The sequence below is a fragment of the Chiloscyllium punctatum genome, chromosome 2 (assembly GCF_047496795.1).
Source record: "Chiloscyllium punctatum isolate Juve2018m chromosome 2, sChiPun1.3, whole genome shotgun sequence".
In the NCBI taxonomy this organism is placed as follows: domain Eukaryota; kingdom Metazoa; phylum Chordata; class Chondrichthyes; order Orectolobiformes; family Hemiscylliidae; genus Chiloscyllium; species Chiloscyllium punctatum.
In genome coordinates, this window is record NC_092740.1 from 66,433,474 (window position 1) to 66,461,230 (window position 27,757).

General features: G+C 40.1%; 1 protein-coding gene across 2 annotated transcripts in view; it reads right to left on the reverse strand.

Moving 5' to 3' along the window:
- Nucleotides 1-1,196: 1,196 nt before the first annotated feature.
- Nucleotides 1,197-27,757, reverse strand: part of pdzph1 (PDZ and pleckstrin homology domains 1) — a 70,722-nt gene continuing 44,161 nt past the window's right edge. Inside the window, exons 8-13 of one of the 2 annotated variants that reach the window (XM_072583623.1) lie at nt 27,568-27,746; nt 23,185-23,342; nt 19,883-19,925; nt 12,135-12,321; nt 3,099-3,234; nt 1,197-2,720 (exon numbers count right to left, since the gene is read on the reverse strand). In XM_072583623.1, coding sequence (XP_072439724.1) covers nt 2,621-2,720; nt 3,099-3,234; nt 12,135-12,321; nt 19,883-19,925; nt 23,185-23,342; nt 27,568-27,746 — 803 coding nt within the window. In that variant the 3' untranslated portion in view covers nt 1,197-2,620. Of the gene's footprint in view, nt 2,721-3,098; nt 3,235-12,116; nt 12,322-19,882; nt 19,926-23,184; nt 23,343-27,567; nt 27,747-27,757 lie in introns of both variants that reach the window. The other variant, XM_072583622.1, reaches the window with a different exon arrangement.

The window sequence follows — 27,757 nt, forward strand, 5'->3', positions numbered from 1 at the left end:
CTAAATTCATATACTCGTAAGCTTACCCTCAACCTATCTTTTCTCATTCTTTATTACTTCTGTGGCCATCTTTTGTTTTTTAAAAACTTCCTCAATCCTCTCATTTACCACTCTAACCTTTGCCATTTTGGCATCAGATTGAAAGAAAAAAAAGCATCATTAACTTCCATGGTTAACCACAGTTGGCTTATCCCTTTCCTATAATATGTCCTTGCTATGAACCATGAAGTACTTTCTTAAATAGCTATCATTATTCCTCAATTGTCTTTGCTACTAAACCTCTTTCTCAGTCTATTTGAGCTATCTCTATCCTTATTTCTTTGCAATTACACTTAGTTAAGCTTGGCATAGTTGTTTTTGACCCGAATTGTTCTTTCTCAGACTGAATGATAAATTCTACCATGTCATGGTCACTCTTTCTGAGGAGGTCTTTTATCCTGACATCATTTATTTAACTTGCCTCATTATACATCACCAGAACCAAAATAGTTGGATTCACAACATATTGTTCCCTGAAACTGTCATGATTAAACTCTATTAATTCTTTCTCATGGTTTCCTCTGCCAATCTGACTATCTCAATCTAAGATTAAAGTTATCCATGATTAATGCACTGTCTTTGTTACATGCCTTCATGATCTCCTGATTTATTTTCTGTCCCACCACATAACAACTGATAAGGGGCCAATAGACTACTCGACCACTACTCCCACCAAACAATAAGGATTTTACATCTTGTTCTGATTCAAGATCACTTCTTGCTATGATGCTTATTCCATCCTGTACTGACAATGCTATCTCACCAGCTATTCCTTCCTGCATGTCCTTTCAGAAAGTCAAAAACCTCTGAATGAATTTTTAGTTCCCAGGTTTGATCTCCTTGTAACCATGACTCTGTAATGACTACAAAATTGTACACATTAATTTGTACTTTTGCTGTTATTCATCTATTTTGTTACAAACATCATGTGCATTCAAGTAAAGAGACATTAAGTTTGCATCTTTTTTTAACCTATTATTTTCTTTTCTTTAACAATATTTCTTGTGTTTTCCTGTTTGTATCCTTTGCCTCTTCCTATCTCACTCTGGGTATAATTATCCAAATAGCTGTCCTGTAATTCTGTCATATCCTCTTGCTTTGTAAGCCTATGTTTCCACTCTACAAACGTAACCCCCCCCCCCCCCCCCCCACTTTCTAAAAAAAGGTTAAAGCCCTCTCCACAGTCCTAGTTATTTGATTTGTTAAGACAGTGGTCACAGCGTGATGAAAGTGAAGTCCATCCCCATCACACAGTTCCCTTCTAATCCTGTACTGGTACTAGTGTTCAATGAACTGAAACCTGTTTCATCCACACCAAACTTTGAGCCACATATCTAATTCACTAATTTTATTTACTCTATGCCGCTTTGCCAGTGGCTCAGGTAGTAATCTAGAGATTATTACTTTGGAGGTTCTGTTTTTCAATTTAGCTCTTAACTGTTCAAAGACTTCCAGCAAAGTCGTCTTTCTCGCCTTACCAATTCATTGGTATCAATGTGGACAACAATTGGATCCCTTCCCTCGCTCTAAGTTGTTCTTCAGCACTGAAAAGATGTCCTTGCACCAGGCAGGCAACTCAACCATTAGGACAACAGTATCTCGTCCCCAAATTAATCTGTTCCCTATCACAACTACATTCCTATTTCTTCCCTTCACTTAAATGGCTCCCAGTACTAAGATGCTATGGACATTTTGCTGTACCTCCCTGCAATCTCTGCTCTTGTCCACAGTTTGCAAGAGCCTTGTAACTCTTGGCCAATTGAAGGGGCCAAAGCTCCTCACATTTAATCCCTAGGTCTTCATACCTGTCTCACCAGCAGTCACACTCTCCTGTTCCTGAACACAGAACATTTTTTAATGAGCTAATCTGAAGGTTGTGACTGCCGTCTGGAGTAAAGTATCCAGGTAACTTTCTGTTTAGTGCCACTAAGTTATCAAGTGGCAAGGAAAACTGAAAAAAATAGGCAATATTTGTTAAAAAATAGATGTAGCTTCACTAAAATCAATTCCAAATTCCCAATCAATTTCTTGCAGGAAATTCTGGAGTGGGCTCTTCATTTAAAGGAAAATTGTTAGTAATCTAATACTGCACAAACGCAACAGCTAAAGTATTCACTAAATGATCACTAATCGTGTCATCTCGAGGAGGCTAATCCCAAACTACAAATTAAATACTTTAGAACAATCCCAAGCCACCCATTTTGGGGTTTAAAATTCAGACCAATATGAATTTGTCTTCAAGACTAAGAGATTTTGAGCATTTATTTAGTATTTTTGCAGTACATCCAACTTACACAGGCTCATGGATACTAATTGCAATTAGTTCTATAGAAGCACAGGAACTGTACTAGACCATTCAAACCTTGAGCTTGTTCCACCATTCAATTGGACTAGGGCTCAATTGGATCTGAGCTCAATGTATCTCCCTTGGTTCAGTCACAATTTTGGAATTTTTAGTTGACCTACTCTCAACCACTTTTTCGGGAAAGAGGTCCCAATTTCCATGACCTTTTGTGTGCAGAAGAGCTTTACTTCTTTCACATTTATTAATAGAAAACCGCACTTGAACAAAAATTTCTCTTCACATCCGAGTCTGCTCTGGGGGGTTGGTCATGAAGTCATGAATGGCTTGGTGCAAGGGCAACCATTTGCTTATAGATGCTTTTAATGCCACAATCCATCTGGGGAGACAAATCCAAATATTAGTTTTCTTACAATTTTTCCTCTGTAGCATTCATTAAACCTCTACTTCCAAGCAGCTCACTGTTTAAAGGTCATGAGTGCTATGCAAAATCTGATTTACTGCAATGGTTAGATGTATTTACAGTACATTGTTGCAACTCCTAGCTGCATGATCAACCTTTGTAAAGCTGCAAGCTTTAAATGTTTTATCTGATTTAGCGAGGATCTGTAGTCAAGTGACCTTGCGAAGGATCATTACACATTAATGATGCATTTTTGAAAGTTGACATAGTGTACTTATCCACTTTTAAAAAGATGATCTGTATTTGTATAAATTTGACTTTTGAAGATTTGTGCATGAGGTGCCTTTCACTTACCGCTTATTGTCAGCTGCATTATCTGCACACAGATAGAAGGTTTTAAACTCTTCAGAAGGTGGTTTGGCTTCGATCACAGTGCGCTTTGACCCAAAACATTGCTCACTCACTGTGTAACCCTGTAGATAAATGCCCCCTGTAGGTAAAGATCAGAAAATAAGGTAATACAATCAATTCCATTAAAGTGACAGAACATTACATCTATTGCTTAACTGTTCCAAACAATATTACAATACATAGGTCATGGTAACCTTTTGAAGCCTGAAGATGATGTGGATTCTGTCATCTGCATGTCCTAGCCCAGACTGATGTCAGTTGCATGAAATGCAAAGGTGGATTGATCTTTTTGGGTCTGGCATTCACCCAATGCCTAATGAATTAAAAATGAAATAAAGAATGGACACTTTTTGTAAGTGTAGAATCAGCATTTGATGCTAATTAGGATCTCTAGTCTCATCTTCCTCGGTATATCCATAAGTTGAAAAATGTGTTGCTGGAAAAGCGCAGCAGGTCAGGCAGCATCCAAGGAGCAGGAGAATCAATGTTTCGGGCATAAGCCCTTCTTCAGGCTTATGCCTGAAATGTCGATTTTCCTGCTCCTTGGAGGCTGCCTGACCTGCTGCACTTTTCCAGCAACACATTTTTCAGCTCTGATCTCCAGCATCTGCAGTCCTCACTTCTACCTTTTTCCATAAGTTGCCCAAACAAAGATATTGTCTGAAAAAGAATTAGCAGGGAGCTTCTGGTGGCATTTCCTTGAGGAAGAGTATCCTTTTGTTCACTATCACTGTCACCCAAAGGGAGTGAAGAAAGAAAAGATGCCCAAGTTTTATTTTTCTTTATTTCTTCAGGAGATGTAGGCAGCACTAATTTCAGAGGGGTAAATAAGAGTCAACCATATTTTAGATGGCAGCAGTGCTGACCACTGAGCCACCACGCTGCCCTGAGAATAGGTTAGCCGGATCCAATGTTTGGGAACGGATTTGTTCAAGTAGGCAGGTGGGAGTAAATTTGGTTGGGACATCTGGTCGGCATGGACAAGTTGGACTGAAGGGTCTGTTTTCATGCTGTACATCTTTGTGACTCTGCTATGTCTGGAGTCACATATAGGCTAGATTAAACAATGACATGGGTGAATTGATGGGTTTTTGTGATAAATTGATATTAGTTGTAGTTCACCTGAAACTAATTATATTTTCCAGACTTTTGATTGAATTTGAAGTTCACCAGTTGCCATTTGAGCCCATGTCCCGAGGGCATTAGCCTGGGCCTCTGGGTTACCAGGCCAGTGACATTACTACTACACCATCATCTCTCCTGTATGATTGAGTGCTCAGCTCTGGTTGTGGTTTGTCAAGCGTTTTAAGATCGCACCAGGATAGGTTATAAATATGCAGGTCTCCAAATTTGTGTCTTGGACAGAGTTCAACTCTATTAAAAACAAAAATGACACCAGTTTATTCATTGGAGGGGACTACCACAATTTAAAAATTTTACCTGCAGTGAATCCTAACTGAGGTGATATCAGTTTGGTAACTTGAATACTTTCCAATAAGTCCATCTCATTAAGAGCTACAGACCTATCTGGTTGTCAGCCAAATTTCTGTAGAAATTCTGTACAAATAAACAAGCCAACCAAAGTGGTATCATTGTTTGTGATATACTGAGGAAAGAAAAGCAATCCCATTGTTTTGGTTACAAGTGAGGACTGTTCTCATCATGTTTCATGTATGCTCAGTGTAAAGACAGTTTCGATGAATAGATTGATTTCTAAGTGGGTTATAGCATGCTTCAAAACAAAATGCTTCCTTTATATTACACTGGCAGACTGGACTGGTAGTAATGTCACTGGACTAGTCATCCAGAGGTCCATATGCTCTGAGAACACAGTTCAAATCCCACCATGGCAGCTAGTAGAATTTAAATTATATTTATTAATGAACATCTGGGATTGACAGCTAGACTCAGACAAGGCGAAATGGTATGAACACTAATTTCTTGTTTAAAAAAAACTGACTTATTGACATTCTTTAGGGAAGGAAATCTGCCATGCATGCTGCTACTTAGTTTAAGTGTAACTTCAGAGCCGTAATAATGTTTAACTGCCCTCTGAAATAGCCTAACAAGCAATGCTATTGTCCCAAATCATGACAGAGTAGTTCACCAACACCAAGTGCAATTAGGAATAATAACAAATCCTTACTTTGCCAGAGACATTCATATCACATGAGAGATCTTTTTAAAAGTTTTTTTCCATGAAGTCAGAAATTTAACTATGCTGATATTTTAATTCATGCCAACATGTAAACTGGGGTTTCCAGTGTTTCTGCAGCCAGTTGATAATTGTTCTTCACAGTTAATATGTGATGCTCCTAGTTAGTGAGAGAAAGAGGTGTACAGCATGGAGACAGACCCTTCGATCTAACTCGTCCATGCCAACCAGATATCCTAACCTAATCTGGTGTCATTTGCCTGCACTTGGCCATTATCCCTCTAAACTCTTCCTATTCATAAAGCCATGCAGATGCCTTTTAACTGTTGTAATCATACCAGCCTCTGCCACCTTCTTTGGTAGCTCGTTCCATACATGTACCACCTTCTGCATTGAAAGTGTTGCCCTTTAGATCCTTTCTAAATCTTTCCCCTTTCACCTTAAACCTATGCCCTCTAATTTTGGACTTCTGTACCCTGAGGAAAAGATCTTGGCTGTTCATCCTACCCATGCCCCTCATGATTTTAAAAACTTCTATAAGGTCAGCCCCTGGGCCTACGATGCTCCTGAGAAAATAGCCCCAGCCTATTCAGCCTCTGCTTATAGCTCAAACCCTCCAACCCTGGCAACGTTCTTGTAAATATTTTCTGAAACCCCTTCAAGTTTCACAACATTTGTTCTATAACAGGGAGATCAGAATCGAATACAGTATTCCAAATGTGGCCTAACCAATGTCCTCTACAGCTGCAACATGACCTGCGAACTCCTATACTCAATGCACTGACCAATAAAGGCAAGCGTACCAAATGCCTTGTTCACCACCCTGTCTACCTGTGACTGCACTCACAAGGAACTATAAACCTGCACTCCAAGGTCTCTGTTCAGCAACACTGCCCAGGAGCTTACTATTAAGTGTATATTTCCTGCCCTGATTTGTCTTAACAAAATGCAGCGCCTTGCATTTGTCTAAATTAAACTCTGTCTGCCACTCCTCAGCCCATCTGATCAAGAACCCATTGCATTCTGAGATAACCTTCTTGGCTGGTAAAGTTAAAGCTATCTCGTTACTTTACCCAAACATCATAAAGTAAAAGGATAAAGCTTTTACCTGGAGGCACAGTTAATTGAGCCAGCTTTGAAACTGGTATTTGTGGCTCAGCTACAATCATATAAAAATTGAATTGCAAAACTTATTTTAATCAAATTTTTTTCCCAAGTGCCTAACTTTTTCGTTTCATGTTTTAGAGATTTTTGATCAGTGAACTACTGGTTAGTTTTGGCTGTTTTACTTTTTTTTTCTTTTTTCTAACCTTTTAAGCTTCGACATTAATTGCAGGGACAAAACTGAGCATGCATAAATGGCTCAAAAACAGACACACAACAATTTACTGTGAATTGAAAAGCAGTAGCTCTTTGTATTGCTCTTTCTTTGTTTTCTATTTATAATATGTTTTTATTTAATATTTTTCAGTCATCTTCTGCTTCTCTACTGGAGCTTGATAGATACCTTGTATTTCGCTAGGAATGGGTCACTGATGTAGTGCTGTTACCAAGTTACTCCATAAAGATATCTCTTAATTCATGAGTGCAATGAACTTAAGTTAATAGATGTTAAGGCAAATCTAGGTATTTAAGATCCTGACATTGCTATATATTTAAATTTTCTTCGTATTGGGTGTTAGAAGACGAAACAAAGCCAAAAGTCAAAACAGCTGCAGGTTACTAAGGTTCCAAGTCTCCATAATTGAGATTTAATTAACGGTTGTTCAGTATTTGTAGCACCCAGCTGAGTACACAAGGTCAACTGAACTCACAAGGATTGGAAATAAAAAGAGGAAAATGTGGATTTGGAACTCTTTGCAATCATAAAATACCGAGATTAGCCAAAAGTCTTGGAAGTTAGTACAGAGACGTATCTTTTCTCCCAGTGTGTTTTTTTGAGTTAGTGAGAATAACCTTAACGGAATTGAATAATCCAACATCACGCAGCTTTACTTAAATAAAAGTTAGTCTCATTTCTACAGTGTAATAATAATAATTCCTTAAGTAAACACTGGTAAGAAGTACATTGTTTAGAGGATATAAGGAAATAGAAAATTGGCTAAAATTAATGACACATGCCTGAGAGTCAGAGGGGCTGTGGTCTTGCATGGAAGCAGCTCAGGAAACTATAAATCTACAATGAGACTTGAGGCCTACACTTAACCTGAGTCAGAGAGGGATACTATCAGCTTCTCAGAACTGACCTGTGCTGGGTTCAGAGGGGAAATGCAAATATAGTGACAGCACAGAAAGTATCTGTCAATCCTCATCCCATTTTCAAGCATTTTGGCTAGCCTCATGTGCTATGATGTTTCAAGTGCTCATCTAAATTGTTTTAAATGTCTTGTGGATTTTTGTCTCTATTACCCTTTCAGGTAGTAAGTCCCAGGCTGTCTTTAAGTTGCCCGAAATTAGAAATGTTCTTTTTTTAAGGAGGAGTCATACTTAGATTTAATTGAGAAACATCAGGAATTAGGTAAAGTCAGGACCAATCAAATAAAATAGTAGAAATAATCTGAAGTAGAGTAAAGTTAATATAAGGAAAATAATTTTCCATTGGTCAGGTCTGCTCAGGTCAGTAGATTGTATGGCCTACGATTGGGTTAGAGTTAATGGGAATTCATGGACACTACTGGGTCATGGAGACAATCTTGTGTAGGAACTGCCATCAATTGTAGAAACTTGAGCTTCAGGTTTCAGAGCTCAAGCAACAGCTGGACTCACTTTGGCACGTCAATGAGGTTGTAAATTGTATGGAAAGTATGTTTGGAGAGATGGTCACCCTGCGGCTTAAGGGCCTGGAGATAAAAAGGCCACTAGAGAGTCCAAGGGAAATCAGTAGGTAGTGAAGTAGACCTTGCTCATCAATTTTCCTTTTGGAAACTGTCAAGAGAGTGCCATCAGTGCTACTTTTGTGGCACCAGAAGTGAGTTGGCTGTACAGGGGGTTGCAAAGAGAAAGGAAAAGCAACAGAGTTAGGGGATTCAAACATTATGGGAACAGTCGGATATTGTTGTGACCATAGCTATAACTTCAGGTTGGTCTGTTTCTTCTCTGGTGCCAGGGTGAAGAATTTCTTTAAGCAGCTGCAGGACATTCTTCTGAGGGAGGATGAATTCCCAGAAGCTGTAGTTCATACTGGGACCAATGACTTTGATAGAAAGAGGTGATGTGGTCCAGCAAGCAAAATTTAGGGGATTAGATAGAAAACTAGAAAGCAGGACAATAAATGTAATTCCCAGATTAATCCCAGTGCCATGTGAAAGTATGTATAGAAATAGGAGGCTGAGATAGAGGAATGCTTGGTTGGAAAGGGAGTGCTGGAGGGTGGATTTTGCATTCTTGCAGTTCTGGAGAAGGTGGGACCTATACAAGCCAGGTGGGTTGCAGCTGAACAGAGCTGGGACTAAGTTCCTTACAGGGTATTTTGCTCGTGCTATTGGGACGGCTTTAAATAAACTCAGCAGTGCAACAAGAGAGAATATGAAAGATGAATACCAGGGTGAACAAAATATTTGAAGACAGGGATAGTTCTATTATAGAGAACAGAAGGTTAATTGGTGAAATCAGAGTAAGGAAGAAAGTAATGAAGTCTAAATCAGACTCGGTGTGCATACCTGTTAATATAAGTAAGATTATGGAGTTACAGACAGATTTCCATGTGAAAAAATGATATTGTGGTGATTACAGGGATCTAGCTCAAGGAAGAGCAGGACTGAATGTTAAATATTATTAAGAATTTGGAAATGAAAGGAAAGATAGAGGACTGGCAGTATTGGTTAAGGAGTGCTTTGTAGTGCTAGTGAAAGAGGATGTCTCGGAACATTCTAAAGCAGAATCACTTTACCTACAGTTAAAGAACAAAAAATGTGCAATTATATAGTTTGGTGCAGTCTGTAGTCTACCAGCTGGTTGGAAGGATGTAGAGGAACAAATCTGCAAGGAAATCACAAAGAGATGCCAACATCATAGAGCTTTTATAGTGGAGAACTTTACCTAAATACAGACTGGGATAGTAATAACATAAAGGGTAGGGAGGAGCAAATATCATTAGATTGCATTGAAGGATGTTTTCTAGAGCAGTGTGTGACCAGTCGAACAAGAAAGGATGCAATATTGATCCTGGTTCTTGGAAATGGCTGAGCCAAGTAGATAAAGTGTCAGATGGGGAATATTTAGGCAATGGTGATTATTGTAAAGTTTAAAATGATAGAAAAGGGCAATAGGCAATCAAGACTATGAATAATTAACGGGGGGAGCCAATTTCAATGGGGCAAGAATGGAGATGGACCAAATAAACTGAACCAAAAAAAAGTTGGTAGGAGAAACTGAAGCTGAGCAATGGGATACTCTCAAGGAGGAGATGGCTCAGGCGTAGTGACATTATGTTCCTCTTAAGGGAGGACAAACATATCCAAAACTCCCAATACCTTGTATATAAAAGAGGAATGAAATTAAGTTAAAGAAGAAAAGTGTACCAGTGGCAGGTTTTGGGTAGAAAATACAATTGAGTTGATGAAAAAGCTGAATACACAATGTTCAAAAGAGAGGTGATAAAAGCAAACTGAAACAAAGAGGAATTATGAAAAAAGATTGGCAGCAAACATAAAGGGGAATGACAATCTCTTTTGTCGGCACATGGATAGTAAAAAGCTGGTAAATGGAGGAATGGAGTTCATCAGGGACCAAAAGGGGGATTTACACATGGAGGCAAGAGATATGGCTGAGGTGTTAAACAGATGCTTTCATATGTTTTACCAATGAGGTTGATGCTACCCAAGCCTGAAAAATATCCATTGACCAATACAATTTTGTATCTACATTGCTATTGTCCCCCTTATTTCAGAGCTGTAACTTTTCTCACAAGTCTCTCATGTGACAAGGTATCTAATGTCCTTTGAAAGTCCACATTGCCAAATCGACAGCATTACCCTCATCGACCATCAGTACCTCTTCAAAAAACTCGAACAAGTTTTCACTCTGACATTGGAAGAGTTCAAAATTGATAAGGAGGAAGGATTGGCTATCGATACTTAATGTTGACAAGATGCTAGAACCAGACAAGATGCATCCAAGCATTGATGGAAATGAAAGTGGAAATTACAGGGCCACTGGCTGTAATTTTGGTCTTCCAGTGACTTGGGGGTGTGGCTGGGGGGCGGGGCAGTGGGGTGTGGTTTATACCATTCTAAAAAGGTTGTAACTCAGTAATTACAAATAAATCAGTTTAACTTCAGTGCTTGGGAAACTCCCAGAAACAATTATGTAGGATAGATTTAGTAGTCATGTGATAAAGGGTGGTTAAACTAGAAAAAGACAGCATGGATTTTTAAGGGGGAAATCATGTTTGACTAACTTGTTTGAGTTTTTTGAAGAGGAACTGATGGTCGATGAGTGTAATGCTGTCGATTTGGTGCTTGTGGACTTTCAAAGGACATTAGATACCTTGCCACATGAGAGACTTGTGAGAAAAGTTACAGCTCTGAAATAAAGGGGACAATAGCAATGTAGATACAAAATTGGCAGAGTGATAGGAAGCAGAGTGTATTGGTCAATGGATATTTTTCAGGCCAGAGGAAGCTATGTAATTGTTTGTTTGTATTTTATAAAATATATGAATGATCTTGCTAGGCCTTGATGTGCAGGGCACAAATCTAAAGTTTGTGGATGAAATCAAACTTAGTAACCCTGTAACATGGTGGTGGGGGAGGAAAATATTAACTCCAGAAGGATACAGACAATTGGAGCGAGTAAATAGGTGGCAAATGAAGTTCGATGCAGAGAAATGTGACGTGATGCGTTTTCTTAAAAAGACCGTGGACAGATGATATAAAAAGAGAAGTAAAAAATTCAATCGGGTGCAGCAGCAGATGTATATTTGCACATTTAAATGTAAGTGGCAGGACAGGCAGAGAGCAGTTAATAAAGCATACATTAGACTTGATTTTATTAATAGGCACATAGAGAATAAAAGCTAGGAGGATATGTTAAAGTTATACAAGAAATTCTTTAGACCTCAGTAGACTAGTGATCCAGAAACCTAGATAATATTTTGGGTACAAGGATTCAAATCATGTGCATATGATTTAATTTAAATACAATTCAAAAAAACCCCTAAAATTAATTGTCTAATCATGACCATGAAACCAATATTAAATGTCGTAACAATCCATTGGTCTACTTGTCCTTTCACAAAGGGAACTCTTGTCCCTCCCTGGACTGGCCTATGTGTGACTCCTGACCCTCCAAAATGTGGTTGACTCCTAAATACTAAGATTTACAAAGCTAAACATTCAGGAATGAGGCATTTCCTTTCTGACAATTGCTTGGGCAAGTTGGGACTGTTCTCCTTGGAGAGAAGAAGGCTTAGAGGAAGTCTGATAGGAATTGTGTAAATCAAGAGGAGTCTAAATAGAGCAGAAAGGAAAATCTGTTTTTATTCATAAAAGATTGAGAACGAGAATGTACATGTTTAAAATAATTTGAAAATGTCACAAATGTGATGTGAGAGAAACCTTTTGACAAATCGAGTCATTCAGGTCTGGATGCACTACCTGGAAATATGGTGGAGGCAAGTTTAAATGAGGCATTTGAGGGCATTAAGTGATTGTTTCTACTCAAATAATGTGCAAAAATGCTGGAAAAAAGCAGGAGAATGGCACAATTATTATTTTGCTTATTGGATAGCTGGTGGGTCGCCTGGAGTCCTTCTACACTGTAAGACTTCCTAGTTCTATGCCAAAACGTTTTCACATACCACTTACATTCCAAGCATTGCTCACCCTGTGCATGTGTGGAACGAATCCCTGCATAGAAATAAATGCAGGCATCTTTCAGCACACAATAATGCTGAGTCCATACATCCTTGTTCCGATCTATCTGGTAAAGAAGACCAAGACAATCTGGGCTCTTGATGGCCAATGGTGGAAGGTTGGCATTATGGTGAGTCACATCCACCCAGACATGATTCTGTAAATGAAAGGATCTTTTTGTTAACACATTTGTGTCTCCAGATATATTAAATATATTAATGTTACTGTCTCCATCACTTTCACCAACGCAACAAATATTGCAGATTTCCAGTACTATCCTAGAGTCTTCATAAATTGTAAATTAATCTCCCAAAACATAGATCTGTGCAACTTGGAAGAAAAAAAATCATAAAACATGTATTTGCTTTATCATTGATTTTTGACACTTATACTTATCAATAATAAAATAATGAAAGTGGGGAAATTTCTGTTTGGAATGATTCATTACTGCATCAATTGAGTAACAGCTTCTGCTTGCTTCCAGTATGAAGAATGATGCGAGTCATGGAATAGGATATTTTGATGATCAAACTTCCAGGAATTTATCTGACTACAGTTTGGCAATCTGAATCCATTTTCCTCCTGGGCAGCTGTCTATACCAGGCAAATGCTATGAACTCTTTATCATCCCTGTATGCATCTGTCAGATTCTTGTATTCCTTAATGGAACATTATCACTTTCATATTGGATTGGTAAGTAGCGTAGGTTCAATTTTATTGAAATGCTCAAATGAGCTCACTGATACATTGCCATGACAGGGTGATGTATATACAGGTTCTTAGTGTAGCACGCTGCTGCTTGGAGTCCTTGTTGCTGCTGGTCATATGGTGTCATTCCTGGTTCTGGGCTCATCAGCATAGTCAGCTCTAATGCAGTAATACAACATTCTGCCCACCCCCTCCCACCAAGATAAAATTACAAGTGGGTCATGACTCCTCAGACACTAAAGCAGTCCATGTTCAAATGTAGAATGACCTGACAATATCCAGGCTTAGACTGACAAGTGGTATTACACAAATGCCAGGAAATGACCACATTCAATAAAAAACAATCTAACCACTGTTCCTCGACAACCAATAGTGTTACCATCACTGAATCCAACTCTATCAACATAATGGGGGTTACCATTGACCAGAAACTCAACTAGATTCACCATATAAATACAATGGCTACAAAAGGTCAGAGGTTAAGAATCCTGCAGCAAATAATTCACCTCTTGACTCGCCAAAGCCTGTCCACTATTTAGTTGGCATAATTCAGGAGAGTAAGGGAATATTCCCTACTTAAGTGGGTGCAGCTCCAACAACACTGGAGAGGCTTGACACCATCCAGGTCAAGGAAGCTGTTTGATTGACACCACACCCACAAACATCCAGTTGCTCCACCACTGATGCTTAGCAGTGGCACAATGTACTATCTACAAGTTGCATTGCAGTAATTTTCAAAAGAACCTTAGACAGCACTTTCATCTAGAAGGGCAGTAGCAGTCGATACATGGGATCACGTGCATGTTCCCCTCCAAGCCACTCACAATCCTGACTTGGAAATATATCACCATTCTTTCAGTCACTGGGTGAAAATTCTGAAATTACCTCCCTAACTAACAGTATTTTGATTCTATCTACAGCACATGGAATGTGGTGATCCAGAAGGCACCACCTTCTCAACGACAACTAAAGATTGGCAATAAATACTGGTCAGCCAGCAAATCCCACATCCCATGAGTGAATAAAACAAAGAGTGAAAATTGTGGCTGCAAAAATACTCAGAAACAAGAATTGTAAAATGTTCATTTTGAAGTTCAAGTGCAACATCAAGTACATTGGTGTCATATCAGCCAATGCCCAGGGTGAAATTATCTCAAGCGATCTGTGCAAGCAAGATGTTGTGCAGTTAATCTGCCAATCATGCAGTGGGTGAACCTAAATTACTTGCCACTGGTTTGACCTTCTCGAGTTGAAGGTTCTGGTTCCATATTTCAAGGACAAGTGGATGCTACATCACTCAGCACTAGTCAGGGGCTTCTCCTCAGTAACCACTCCAAGAACATCAGCAAAGCATCCTAAGAAGTCCTAGTTTCCTGCTACCATCACATAGGCTGCTCTCCACATGGTGCTGGATGGGGGTCACTAACAAAAAGGGACATCTCCTTCCAGGCAACTGAACCATGAGCCATCTCATCAGATGGGATGTTCAATTGGTATGGCCCATACATAGACTTTATGGGTGCAATGGCAAAATCTGTCATGTTTATTGACCCCAGGAAGGAAAGGTCTAACCTATGTCTGGGGTTTTCAAAGCCACACAACAACATACTTGGGAAATGGGTGACATACATGCCAAGTTATCATTGTTGTGGACCCAAATAGAGGGGACCGATCAGCACCTCAAGCCCATAGTAGTGGAAGTGTCATCAGTTAGAGTTGTCAAACATTGCAGGGCTACAGTGAAATCTCCAAGCCTGCAAGGGTAATGAGGGTAAGGATATCAGAGCCAGAGTTGAAGGGAGAAGTCAATATCTTATTTCACAGATAAATCAAATTGAAAAACAAGTTCATCAAAGAGCAATGTGAGATCCAGCAAGCAGAGGACTGACAGGCGACTGCACAAATGAACAGTAGCAGGAACCAAAAAAGTCACAACCCACTCAGTCACTTTGGAAAGGCTGGTTATAAGGTCCTCTCTGGCTCTTCAAATCATTGTACCCAACTGCTGTATCCTCTTTGATAGTCCTCATGGCCCATCTCAGAATCCTCACCCACATCCTCAAATTCAGAGGTTTCCTCTCACCACTGCATCTCCTCCTCAGCCCAGTTTGGTCAATGAGAGAGTGTGTAGTGTGGGGCACTCTGTCGTGTTATAGTGCATGACATTGCCTGACCAGTCCAGGCTTCAATACCTCGGCTTCAGCAGGGCTAAGGCCTGCTAGGGAATGGGCCTGGTCGAAGTGCGATCAGCATCCTCTCTCCACTCAGTGGCAGTCTGAGGGTTTCTTAGAGGTGTCAACAGCTAGGTATAGGAATGCATCCCTTTTCAACAGCAACCATCCTTCTGGGCAGAGAGTTTATGAAAGATGCTGGCACCCATGAATGATCAGTGATGTTCGGGTCACAGCAACTCTTTGGATATCTAACCAACATATATTTTGTTTGTTCTAGTCACAAATGATTTGAATACTAACTGAATGTAATGTTCATGGTAGAATGCTTTGATAGCGATGTGGGTGCACTTGATTGCACCCTGAACCTGCAGGAAACCAATGATGGCTAAGAATCCTTTACTGCCTGACTGTCTAGGTCAAGCTGGACAGAGGTATACTGGTGAGCTCCTGTGCTAACAGCACCAGTAATATTCTGGCCACAACTATCGCATTGTGAGATGCCACAGAGGCCCACAGCAGCTCCCTAAAACAATCCACAGAATCTAACAACACTTAAGGTCAGCAATATGGTTACTGGGATGGGATTGCTGTGAGTTTTTTTCGACGGCCTGACTTGGGACATCCTTTGTGACATCTGCACCAACTTTTAGGTCCAGCAAATGACTAGCATGTAGATCCTGTTCCATATAAGACCTCTCCTCCACTATGGTGGGTCTTGAACTGCTACTTCTCCCACTGGACACTGTGTAGCAGTCTGTGGTGGCTGCTCCTGTTTCCATAATGGCTCCTTTGCAGTAATAGGACTGAAAGAAGGATTGCTGGATTGGCCTCTGCATTGCTTCCTCAACTTACAGTAGATCAGTGAGAGCTGTAAGAGAAGTATGCAATCTTAGTAAAGGGAAACTTCGTCATTAACGTGCTTCCCCATGAAGCTCCAGGTGATCTCCTCATAAATGGTCATCTCTCAACTGGCCAAGGTCCCATGCAACCTGCACACCATTTGTTTCTGCGTATTAGGATATTGAGAGGATAGCTCCTTATTTAGATTAGATTAGATTACATTACAGTGTGGAAACAGGCCCTTCGGCCCAACAAGTCCACACCAACCCGCCGAAGCGCAACCCACCCATACCCCTACATTTACCCCTTACCTAACACTACGGGCAATTTAGCATAGCCAATTCACCTGACCTGCACATTTTTGGACTGTGGGAGGAAACCGGAGCACCTGGAGGAAACCCACGCAGACACGGGGAGAACGTGCAAACTCCACACAGTCAGTCGCCTGAGGCGGGAATTGAACCCGGGTCTCTGGCGCTGTCAGGCAACAGTGCTAGCCACTGTGCCACCATGCCACCCCAATCTCCAGTCTTACAGGAACATGGCAATACAGGCAGTTCTTCGATGATGTGATGGTTGTGTTCTTGTGCAACTCTGCATTATAGAACAATCACGCTTTAGAAACAACTACAAGTGTTGGCAATGTAATTGCATCACAGCCAACATAAATTCTAAAAGTTTGCGCTTTAGAAACGGTGTCTCCAATTTGTCAATCGCATTACAGTGAATTTGCATTTACAAAATGTGAGTTATGTTTATACTACTGCAAGATTACCCTTAAACCTGATAATACCCTTTTCCATACAGTTTAGTAATCCAGATTTCAGGCGAGATGATCCAAGAAGGTATCCATGCCAGGATTCCCTGAAATATCCCTCCCCACCCAACCAAAACTACTACAGGCGTCCTGTCCCCAGACCCTGTGTGTGAGGGGTTGGCAGTGTCACAGATTGTAGTCTGCAGAACTGTGTCTTGGCTGATGGAAGATGAGATGTTGAGTAAATACAAGTCAAAAACAATCAAATGTAAAGTCTAGGTTCCCTGGAGATTATGCCATATGACATCCAAAATGGATGATCAAACCACCAATGCATTGTACAGAATCTTAGGGTGTGATTTTCCAATTTCCATAATGGCAATAACTATGGCATGTTCAATGAATTAGTCACAATGTCTGAGTCATGTCCATTTGGAATGCAGGTCATGGTTTCAGTGGATACAACAAGATGTATTTCACATACTCTCTAACTTCAAATAATGTTGATCTTGCTAATGCTGATCCTGCTTTGTGCACCTCCTGTGCAGTGTAATCCATACGCTTCAATCTGTCTAAGCACCCACCGAACTGCATGTCCTTGCTTACTATGATCTGCCTGTAATGCTCATAAACAAAGCTTTTCACTGTACTTAGATACAATAAATCAAATCAAACTGTTTGTCTGCATTATGATGGCAGTAGTGTTAAATCTTACAGATCTTCTTCTCTAGCTGCAGTAGCTTCACATTTTGTGCCATTGTTTAGAAATGATTTTGTCTTTTTGAAAAGCTTTAAATATATTGAGTAAATTGTTTGAGTAGATAATGGAGCTTGCTATAGATTCAAACAGCTCAGCCTCTGAGAAATCACAGTCCTTTGTTTTCTCTGCACCTAGTCATTAAAATGATCAGTTAAGTCTTGTGGCTGTTGCCTGTAAGATATCAGCTCCAAACAGTGAATTCTAAATTTCACTTCTCTATATCTAGCTGATCTTCTAGCATTTTCTGTAGTTTGCAGAATCCCTCTGCTTACCTTCAGTTGGATTTCATGTGTTGCCTCTGCACAAACCCTCATTCCAATGGCTATCCTTATTTTTACCAGTTGCTTATCGGTTCTGCAATGGCTAAATCTAAAAAGCATAACCCCATTCTTGGAAAAAAAACCTATGTTCTGAGAGGACATCTGGTGCCTTGCTACTGATTTTAGACCATAAAGTTAGCCTATGGGAAAATTCCACATTGTAGCTGATATACTTGCTCTGTTTTTCTTCCCTGTGCTGTGACTCTAACTTTTTTTGTTTTACATGCTTTATTCTAATGTGCACAAGGATGACACCTGAGATTGGCCTGAGGCCACATAGCATTTGTAACCCTCTTCAGAACCATCTCCCCATCCACACAGACAACCAATCTGGCCAGATGAAGAAAAGAAGATGAGAAATGAAAACTTGGTTTGCCAGCACCGATTATATAATTTTATTTCATTTCTCAGATCACGGTGTAACTTCTACACTGTTTCAAATTTTGTCTGAGCCCTTTTGTTGTGGTTCTCAAGTTCACAACACTACCTTTGTTTTTTTTTTAGAATGAGTCACTGCTGATCACTACATTGTATTCTTGCGTTGAGTTTCTGAAACAGAAATTTAGCTCATTCAGATTGATAAACAATTTACTCAATATATTTCAATTTACTTAAAAATCTCCGATAGACTTACTTATCAATAAACTTATTTTGTAGTGTAACTAAAAAGTTATGTGCTCCTTCTCAGTATGACATGCTGCTGCTGCTTGAGTCCTCATGGCTGTTAGTCTTACGCTGTCATTCTGGTCCTTGGTTTTATTAGCGTACTCAGCTCTTAAAACATTAACACAGCAGCATCAACTTGTAAGCATACTAATTCTTCTGTGTAGTTCATTGTTTACTGGCTGAAACTGCCCATGCTTGAATTTGTCTACACATTTAGGTTAGCTACTGTATTGTGTTCTTTATTGCTGTTATACTGCTTACAGCTAAAATTATAATGGAGAACTGTTCAGGCATCCTTTAGGACACAGTATTGTGAGATCAACTGGTAGAGATGTGATGTTAATAATTGAGCAGGAGTTGGATAATGGAGAATTTGTATTTCATATGCTTGAAGCAGTTTAAGCAAGTTAACTTTCAAGAATTAGAACACAAAAGTGAGAAAATGGGTTAAAAATAAACAAGTAGGTTAACATTTTCAATAACGGTACTGATGGCCAGTACACTGTGACACCAAGAAGGGAGAAATAAGGTAAAATTCTCCCCAAACAACTGAGTGCTGGGTTGCAACTACAACACTGCAATGGGCTTAGTGGGGACTGGAGGGATTCCTATGCATTGGAATGAGAAATACCAGGGGAGAATTGCCCCCACTTCAATTCCCAAGAAGCGTCATATTGGATTCAAAACATTAACTCTCTTTGACTGCAGATGCTGCTGGATATTCTGAGTTCCTCTGGCATGTTTTTGAAAGCACTGACAATCTTCTAATGTTGATTCAGAGCACCATTCCTGGAGGACTTGGAGCTCATACATGGAAGTTTGGGAGAAACAGAAATGAAAACATAAAACTGCAGGGGTGACAGCAGCAGAATGAGTACCATCACTTCAAATCCATTTGACAGGAGCTCATGGTACTAGGTGTATAATTGGAGTGCCTTCCAGAGGGCAGGGAAACCCAGGACTTATTACTGTTTCTTGGGGAGGAGGGTCCCTCTTAGAGAATAGGGTTACACAGGATTCCAAAAGCTAGCTTTATAAGGAAGAACACATACTTCATATTTTTAAATGATGTATCTTTTTAAACCATCTAACCCCTTGAGGTCCTGAGACGTCAAAACTCCAAATGTACCAGCTTTTCTGTTTCCTGCCAATCTTTAATCTATTGATAGCCTTACTTAAGCTAGTGAAAGCTGTACTACCAACAATTTGTCTATGAAACACTCATGTAAACCCAAGCCAGCATTCTCAAGTCTTGAACTCATTTGAAATCCTTTCAATATGTTTGTGTGCTCAGTTACAGTGAGTGGATTGAAAGTGTTTTTGAGCACCTGAGAAGATAAGCTTCAAGTTAGAAGAGAAGGAGGCTCCATACATTGTAATAAGAAAACAAGGAGAAATTATAGATACAAATCGAACAAAAAGAAAGCAATCTGCTTAAGGAACACAATGTATTAAAGGATTCTATTTGCTGCTGTAATTGGGTTGGCATGTACCTGATGAACAGGATGTACTGCTCGCTCCATTGCTTCTAGCCACCTGCAACAAAAAGCAAAGAGATGAATGCATTTTTCACTTTGTTAATAGAGAAAAGATCATCCAAGAATAGCCTTTTTTAAAAAAAACTGCATGAATATATACAGGTACTTTATAATTTCAATATGCTGGATATTACAATAACATAGTCCAATATTTTTCTTCCCAGTGGGTGTGTATCTGTATGGAAACGCTCATCAGATTGATGCCCAAATGAATTGAGCTGCCTGCTTTAGAAAATAACTTAAAAGTCATTCAAGGATTCAGTAATGCTATCTCATTGTGTGATGAAACTGTAGCTCTGGAATAATGCATTCACCTAAAATCCTTTGTTGTATAAACCAATTGTGAGAAATTCTAAAATAACAAGTGGGAGAATTGTACGCAAATGCTATAGGTGTCGGCATTAGCTCAGGGATATCACTTCTTCTCTTGTCTCTGAAAATCATGCGTCAAGACTTACTTCAGAGACTTGAGCACATTGTTTAGATTGAAAAGTTAGGGCAATATGGAACATACTGCAATGTTGGATTGGCTGGAGATGCTAAACCAAGATGGATGTAAAAGACCCAGTGGCAATTTTAAAGAGGAGAACAGTTCTTCCACCATCCTGGCCAATATTGGCCACTCAAGTTCACTTAAGACAAGATATTTGGTCATTTATTTCATTGCTATTTGTAGAAACTTTAGCAAATTGACCACAAGTTTTAGAGCATTATGACAATAATGACTTGTCAGAAATTCTTTATTTGAGATGATCTGATGTTGTTATATTGATAGGTTCTTTCTTTAAGTTATGCTAGAATCTCACTGGTCCTGATCTTAATGTCCACGAATGGTGATTGCCTCCATGACATTGATTCTGCCAGGACCTATCAATGTGAACAAATTGAGCTGAATGTTCAGCAGCTAGTTTTCGCATTGATATTTTCCAAGCTGCATAGGAGTACCAGGGAGTGGTAGGATGCTGGGGGGCTGACGCAAGAGAGTGGTGAGGATTGGTGCTGCAATTTAAAGCAAGGAAAAAACTCTGCTATTAAGCAAAAGGGACCTCGAGGGTTGTGTCTTGAAATAGTGAGATCAGCAGGGCCAGGGAGAGAAAGCATGGGGCCTGCGGCTTCCCCTGTTTCTGGCTCCCTTTTTATCCACCTCCTCCCCCAATATTAAACATGCCTCTTCATACCTGCCAGGTACCAGGAAACTGAAACCACAGTCACAGTAGGGGTGGATAGGTCTAACGACATTTCTTGGCTTTTGTACTCTTTACTGCTTTAAAGACCATTAAAAACTCAGGTTTCAATATGATAGACTTTACAAAGGCAGCATTGTCAGAAGATTGCATACAAATTAGCCATTCTTGCAAAGTAGCTAGCTTCACACCTTTGAGGTTGGCCATATGCAATATTTGCAGAGCAACATTATTCAAAAGAATTAAACATCACAACGAGCACTGCAAACAGCTATCTCATTTGCAAATTAAAGTATCTTGATCTTTCACTGACATATTCTATTGTTGCATGATTCCTGCTTTTACTTTTGTGTTTAAAAATAACAAAAATCATCCAGTAAATTAGCACCAACGCATTCAGCTGCAATAAGATGCTATTTCTATTCATACAAATAGGCTTTGATAACAGAAAAAATAAACACTTTCCAACTGGGTGGTAAATGTTTTTTTCATGTTAAACTGAAATTAACCACACTTGAAAATGCCCAGAATTAAGTAAATGCCAGGACAGCACATTTTCAGAGGCTCCTTTATCATTCTTTCTAACTCCTTTATTAGGTTTTGCATGTATGTTGTAACACAACCTTCTTATTTGGGTTGTTGTATGTGAGATTTGGAGTTGTACAGAAGTAGCACTAAGGGAATTTAGCAGTAGCCTCGATAGGCATTACCCCTCCCATTAAATTTAAAACCATAGATAAGAATGCATTAATGTCTCAGACACTGCAAGAAAACAGGTAATAGGTTAGCATGAAAGATGTTTCTTTCAAAATAACTGACACACTTCTGTATGTAAAAAGCCATCACCCTAAACATATCTTGCTTAGATCAAGGTCACAGTTAATGTATTTCTATTGCATATATGCACAGCTGGAAGATTTTAAACAGGCATTTGCTACCCTTTTTACTGCATCTCAAATCTCGAATTTAAATTTCACTGTTGTCACAATATGTTTCACAATAGTACCCCAAATATTGAACACATGCACCCTTTAGCTTGAGATTCCACAATCATTATGAATTAATACATTATCTCCGTAAATTGATTTGACCCACTTTCTAGGTGGACTTCATTCCACCTACTTCACTTCAGATAGTAAAAAACTAGTCCTGATCCCAGCAAAAGGCACTGGACTCAGCAAAAGACGGTCTCGTCCTAGCTCCTACATCCAGTCTCAGTAAAAGGATGCCCTTTTCCAGGCGTGGCTTCAGGTAAAAAGCTCTCAGTTCAAGGCTCCTGGGTCTAAGCAATAGGTGGCTCTGTCTCTAGCTCCCCTGGCCACTGTCAATATTGCCACTTACTTTGCTAACTGGTTCTCAAATCAAAAACTGTTTCCTACCCAAGGGTGTTGCTCATGAGCCTGCTTCATGAGCATATCAGCAGCAAGATGCAAAAGAAACAGGCTTTGTTTAGAGAAGCAGCTTCTCATCAATTCTACCGACAGGGGCAATTTCTTTAATTGGTCTCTCCAGTGAGTGAATCTTCTCCGGCCCTGGTTTGAGTCCTTGCATGCAAGTTAAGTGTCGAGTGTCATATTGCTGTTCAGTGGGGCTGGGTCTTTGCAGAACAAATGGAGCTCAGTCAAAGCTGGACAATGTCATCCAGAACATATCCTGGATATCAGAACCAATTATCTCAAGTAATGGAATCTTGCCATGGAGCAGAATGTCTACTATGCACATGTTTGTGAGCACATTGAGGCTATTAGGAACATCAAGCCCATGTTCCCCAAAGCCAGCGGCCCAGTGATTTAGAATTGTGTGATTTCACCTGGCCCTTGACAAGCAGGGGGAATGTGGCAATACCAAGTGTGTGACATTAGACCTCTGTTGCTGCAGATAGGAGAGCAAGTTCCTTTGCAGCCTCTAGAAAGGTCCATGGCATACTCTTTCACTTCACCATTGACCACAGGTCTGGGCCAATGCATAATTCCAGGGCTTGTGTGTTTTAGTGATTAAAATTATAGATCAAGGTATTAAACTCCCCTTTGCAGTCTAAGAATGCTGCTTTGTGATGAATTTTTAATTCTGTACCTTTTCATTTCCTGGTTTGAAGTTGAACAGAAGTAGAACATTCTGTTCCTTGACTGTAGAGTACATTTAAAGACAAATGGTTTTCCCAAGCTTGTGTCAACTGCAACTTCAGCTCCTTCCAGCTTCATCACGTCAAGTGGTCGGCACTTTCCTTCATCCTACACACACACAAGTAATGTTGAAGTAAGTTTACGTCAAGGTCTAACAGATCAATATATAACTGAATATTTTGAAATTGAAGATATATTATTTGTGCTCCTGTTAGGTGATCAAGTTCCAATTGAGGTCTTGGGGCAGTGGTGACTGGGGGTGCAGGGATTGGAACTGGAGGTGACTAGGTTGCGTAATTAGTACAAGAAGATAATTTCAGATATCTGGTCATCATGGATAAGTTGGACCAATGGGTTTGTGTCCGTGCTGTACATCTCTATGACTCTATGTTCCAGTTTTCCAGTCGGAAAGCAAGTTAAACGGGTTGACTTCATTCTCTCATTTGTACGATTGAACATCTTACAATATGTTAATCCTGAACTGAAATCGTGTGGACAATTGTTTGAATTGCCTGATGCAACTAGCATACTACATACTAATAAAGCAGAGTAATTGTAATTTAAAAATGGGGCAAATAGAATAACTGATTCTCAGCTTTGAGTACTCAAAACCATTTCAATTCCTTCCAGTCCTATCTCATTTACCACCTCCTTATAAATGCACATTGAAGCCAACCCAGAACTGACAATCTACCAAGATCTTCAGAACCTACTGAAGGTGCCATTTTAATCACGCAAACCTTTGAGTCTCTGGGAATGCTAAAGTGTTGCAGGTTTTGATGTAAAGGCTAAATGGTACAGCTTCTGGCTGACATCAGAGTCGGCACCAAGAATCTGGTGAGTGATCTGTCAGTGCAACCTCCCTCAAAGAGCAGTCAGCATCCACACTCTCCATGCAAGAATATCACACCTCATCAACATGCATTTCAAGACATGCAGGTGCCGGTGTTGGACTGGGGTGAATAAAGTTAAAAATCACACAACACCAGATTTTAGTCCAACAGGTTTATTTGGAAGGTTTGGCTATAAATTCTGTGAGCATGATCTTAACCTCCACGACCACCTGATGAAGGAACGACATTCCAAAAGCTAGTGCTTCCAAATAAACCTGTTGGACTATAACCTGGTGTTATGTATTTTCAAGGATAGCTGTGCCTGTGGTCACTCAGATCAGACTGCTTAGGTAAAAACAAGGACTGCAGCTGCTGGAAACCAGAGTCTAGATTAGAGTGATGCTGGAAAAGCACAGCAGGTCAGGCAGCATCCGAGGATCCGAAAATCTTGCTCCTTGGATGCTGCCTGACCTGCTGTGCTTTTCCAGCAACACTCTAACCCAGATCACACTGGTTGCCAATTGTGGATGAATGTAGGCTACATAGATTTGCAGCAGGATCCCAGCCAAAAATACAGTGATGTAACTTGGCTGTCTGATTCGACTTTGACATTTTGCAGCTTTGCAAGTCCAGCACAAGAATACTAAACCTCAGGAAAAGGGGAAGCCTTGGAGGATGTATAGCCTATAACTGTTCTGAGGAAGATTCATCGGACCCGAAACATTAACTCCGATTTCTCTTCAAAAATGCTGCCAGTCCTACTGAGCTTTTCCAGCAATTTCTGTCTTTGTTTTGTTTCTGACTTACAGCATCCACAGTTCTTTCAGTTTATATTTAGCCCATAACTGTCATTCTGTACAATCATTTCACAGTAAATGAAATGCTTAAACCAAAATAAGACTCTATTAATTACTGGTAATTATGTCAGCACCCAGAAAGGTTGAAGACATACGAATGTATATATCGTCAAAATTACAGGTGAATAGGGCCATAGTCAGTTATGGTGGGTGTGTAGATCATTATCTGACAGTAACAGGATTGGGCTGGTGGTGGGTCAATTCCCACCAGTGACAGGATGTGGGGAGAGGGGTGTGAGTGGTGAGAAGGTTCCCTTAAGTGACTGGGGAAGGGCCAATGTATCATGTCATTATTATCTGTCAATGGCAAGTGAGAGCAAACAAAAACAGAAAATGCTGGAGAAACTCAGCAGGTCTGGCAGCAGACCAGAGTTAACATTTCAAGTCCAGTAGCACTTTGTCAGACTTGAAAATAGCTGGAAAATGATGGTATTTTTGTTGATGATGGAGTGGACTGTGATTTAGGAGGGAGGTGGTGAACGAGTGAATTGAATAGATTTAGGAGGTGCCCAGAGTGAGAGAGAAAAGGAAGTAGACAAAGGGACTGCTGATGATAAGTTGGAGAGAAATAAATGCCGAATGTGTGCGAATGAGAATGTGAAGAGTTGAAAATGGGTTGGTTGTGCTGGGAGCAACCTCCTGGGAGTGTAGGGTGGATAACAAACATGGAGGAAGGTGTTCACTCTCTAAAATTCTTAAACTCAGTGTTATGTGCTGAGGACTAAGATAGCTGCTCTGCAAGGGCTTTTGCCCGAAACGTCGATTTCGCTGCTCCTTGGATGCTGCCTGAACTGCTGTGCTCTTCCAGCACCACTAATCCAGTAATGGTTTTTCAAGCACAGCCAAACCATTTTCAACTACTCACATTCTCATTAGCATCAATTCAACATTTACTGCTCTCTTGGTTTCTCATCAGCAATCCCTTTCCTTTACCTTTTCTTTTTCTCTCTGTCTCTGTTACCCCATGCCCCGCCAAATCCCTTGGCACTGTCGCTAACAATTCAACCCACTCCTTTCCTCCTCCCTATCTCACCCCTGGGCATCAGAAAAAATGAGCTGCTTTCAGTTTTGAAGATGGGTTACTGGACTTGAAATGTTGGTTTTGGTTTTCTCTCCATAGTTGCTGCCAGACTTGTTGAGTTTCTCAAGCACACTTTTTTTTTGTTTCAGAACTCCAATATCCGCAGTTGACAGAATACCTACAGTGTGGAAGCAGGCCATTCACCCCAAATTGATCCTCAAAAAAGAATCCCACCCAGACCCACTCCCTGTATTCCGCATGGCTAATCCACCTAAATTACACTCTGGGTAATTTAGCATGGCCAATCTACTTAACTTGTACATTTTTGGATCATGGAGGAAACCCACCCAGACAGAGGGATAATGTGCAAACTCCATACAGTTGCCCAAAGGTGGAATTGAACCAGGGTCCCTGGTGCTGTGAGGCAGCAGTGCTAACCACTGAACCACCATGCCGCCTAGTCCTTTGTTCTATTTTTATTCTAGTGAGGGGAAAGTTGTACTGGTTCTGTCAATATGATAATGTGTGTGATGGGTATTCCTTCTCAATTTCTCTGCAACCTTTGAATGGTTGACTGCTGTACCAGTGCATCACCACCATTGTGAACATTCTATAGTACGTACAAAGTAGGTATCATTCCTAATTTTCCCAATTTAGTCAACACCTGCAAAGGTCTCTTCATTAGTGTCTGAATAGCTGCTTCAGGTGTTCCCTAAAATGTTCTTTTAACAGTATTGTCTGCATTTAATTGCCTCTCTTTTCGTGTAAGCATTTGTTTAGTTTTCCGAACGTTCATGTCAATACCACGCCTTACCGCTCTGACATCTTAGTGCAGTGATAGTTACTATGCTTTCTGACTGCAGTTCAATATTGCAAAGATTGAAACCCATCTCATGAAATTTGGTCAGGTACTTTGCACCTCCGTTCCCAATCTTTTCTTTTCTTCCTGATTGTGGGACAGGATCTTTGAGCTCCTCACACTTCAAATCCTGAGTCAATTACAAAGAATGTCTACATTCACATCTACATCACTTATCTTCACTCCTTCCTCATCTCCACTGCTGCAGAATCACTCATTCACATCCTGACTCAACTTTCCCAATATTCTCTCACACAAATCTATTAAGCTCCTCTATCCCTAAATTTGAACAAATCTCCATTTGCTGATCCCTCTACGCCTCTCTTAATTTCCTTGTGATGACTTCCAACTTCTTGGCTTTGCTTGCATCCCCTTTTCCAACTCTCCTGGTCCTTTTACTCTAATATTGCTGACATATTGGTCCAGTTCTCTGAAGTTTCTTGAAAGATTGCATGGGTGGTTGACAGTGAGGAAAAAAGATTTTGGGAGGGTAGAGACAGATTGGTCAGATGGGCATGGGCAGATCAATAGCAGATGTAACTTAGTCCTTGTATGTGTGAGTTGGTGCATTTTGGAAGCAGTGACAAGAGAAGGGAGTACTCAATGAATGGCAGGGCATTAGGAAGCTCAGAAAAACAGAGAGACCTTGGGATACTTGTCTGTAGATCCTTGAAGGAAGCAGAACAGATTATAAGCTGTTGTCTGATTTACTCTTACTTTAGAACATTGTCATTCATTCGAAAGTTCCATAATTTTTTCGCACCTTTTTGTTCTTGTAATAGTAGAATAAACCGTTGTGTTTTAAAACAAACCATCTTTTTCTCCAACCCTTGAGAAGTCCCGATTGAGTCCGTTTATGTAAGTATCCGCGACATGCTGGTCTTGGGGTGTTCGGACATCGGCTGATGTTTGACCCTACTACGAGAGTCAAAATGTCTGGACCTAGGAATTGA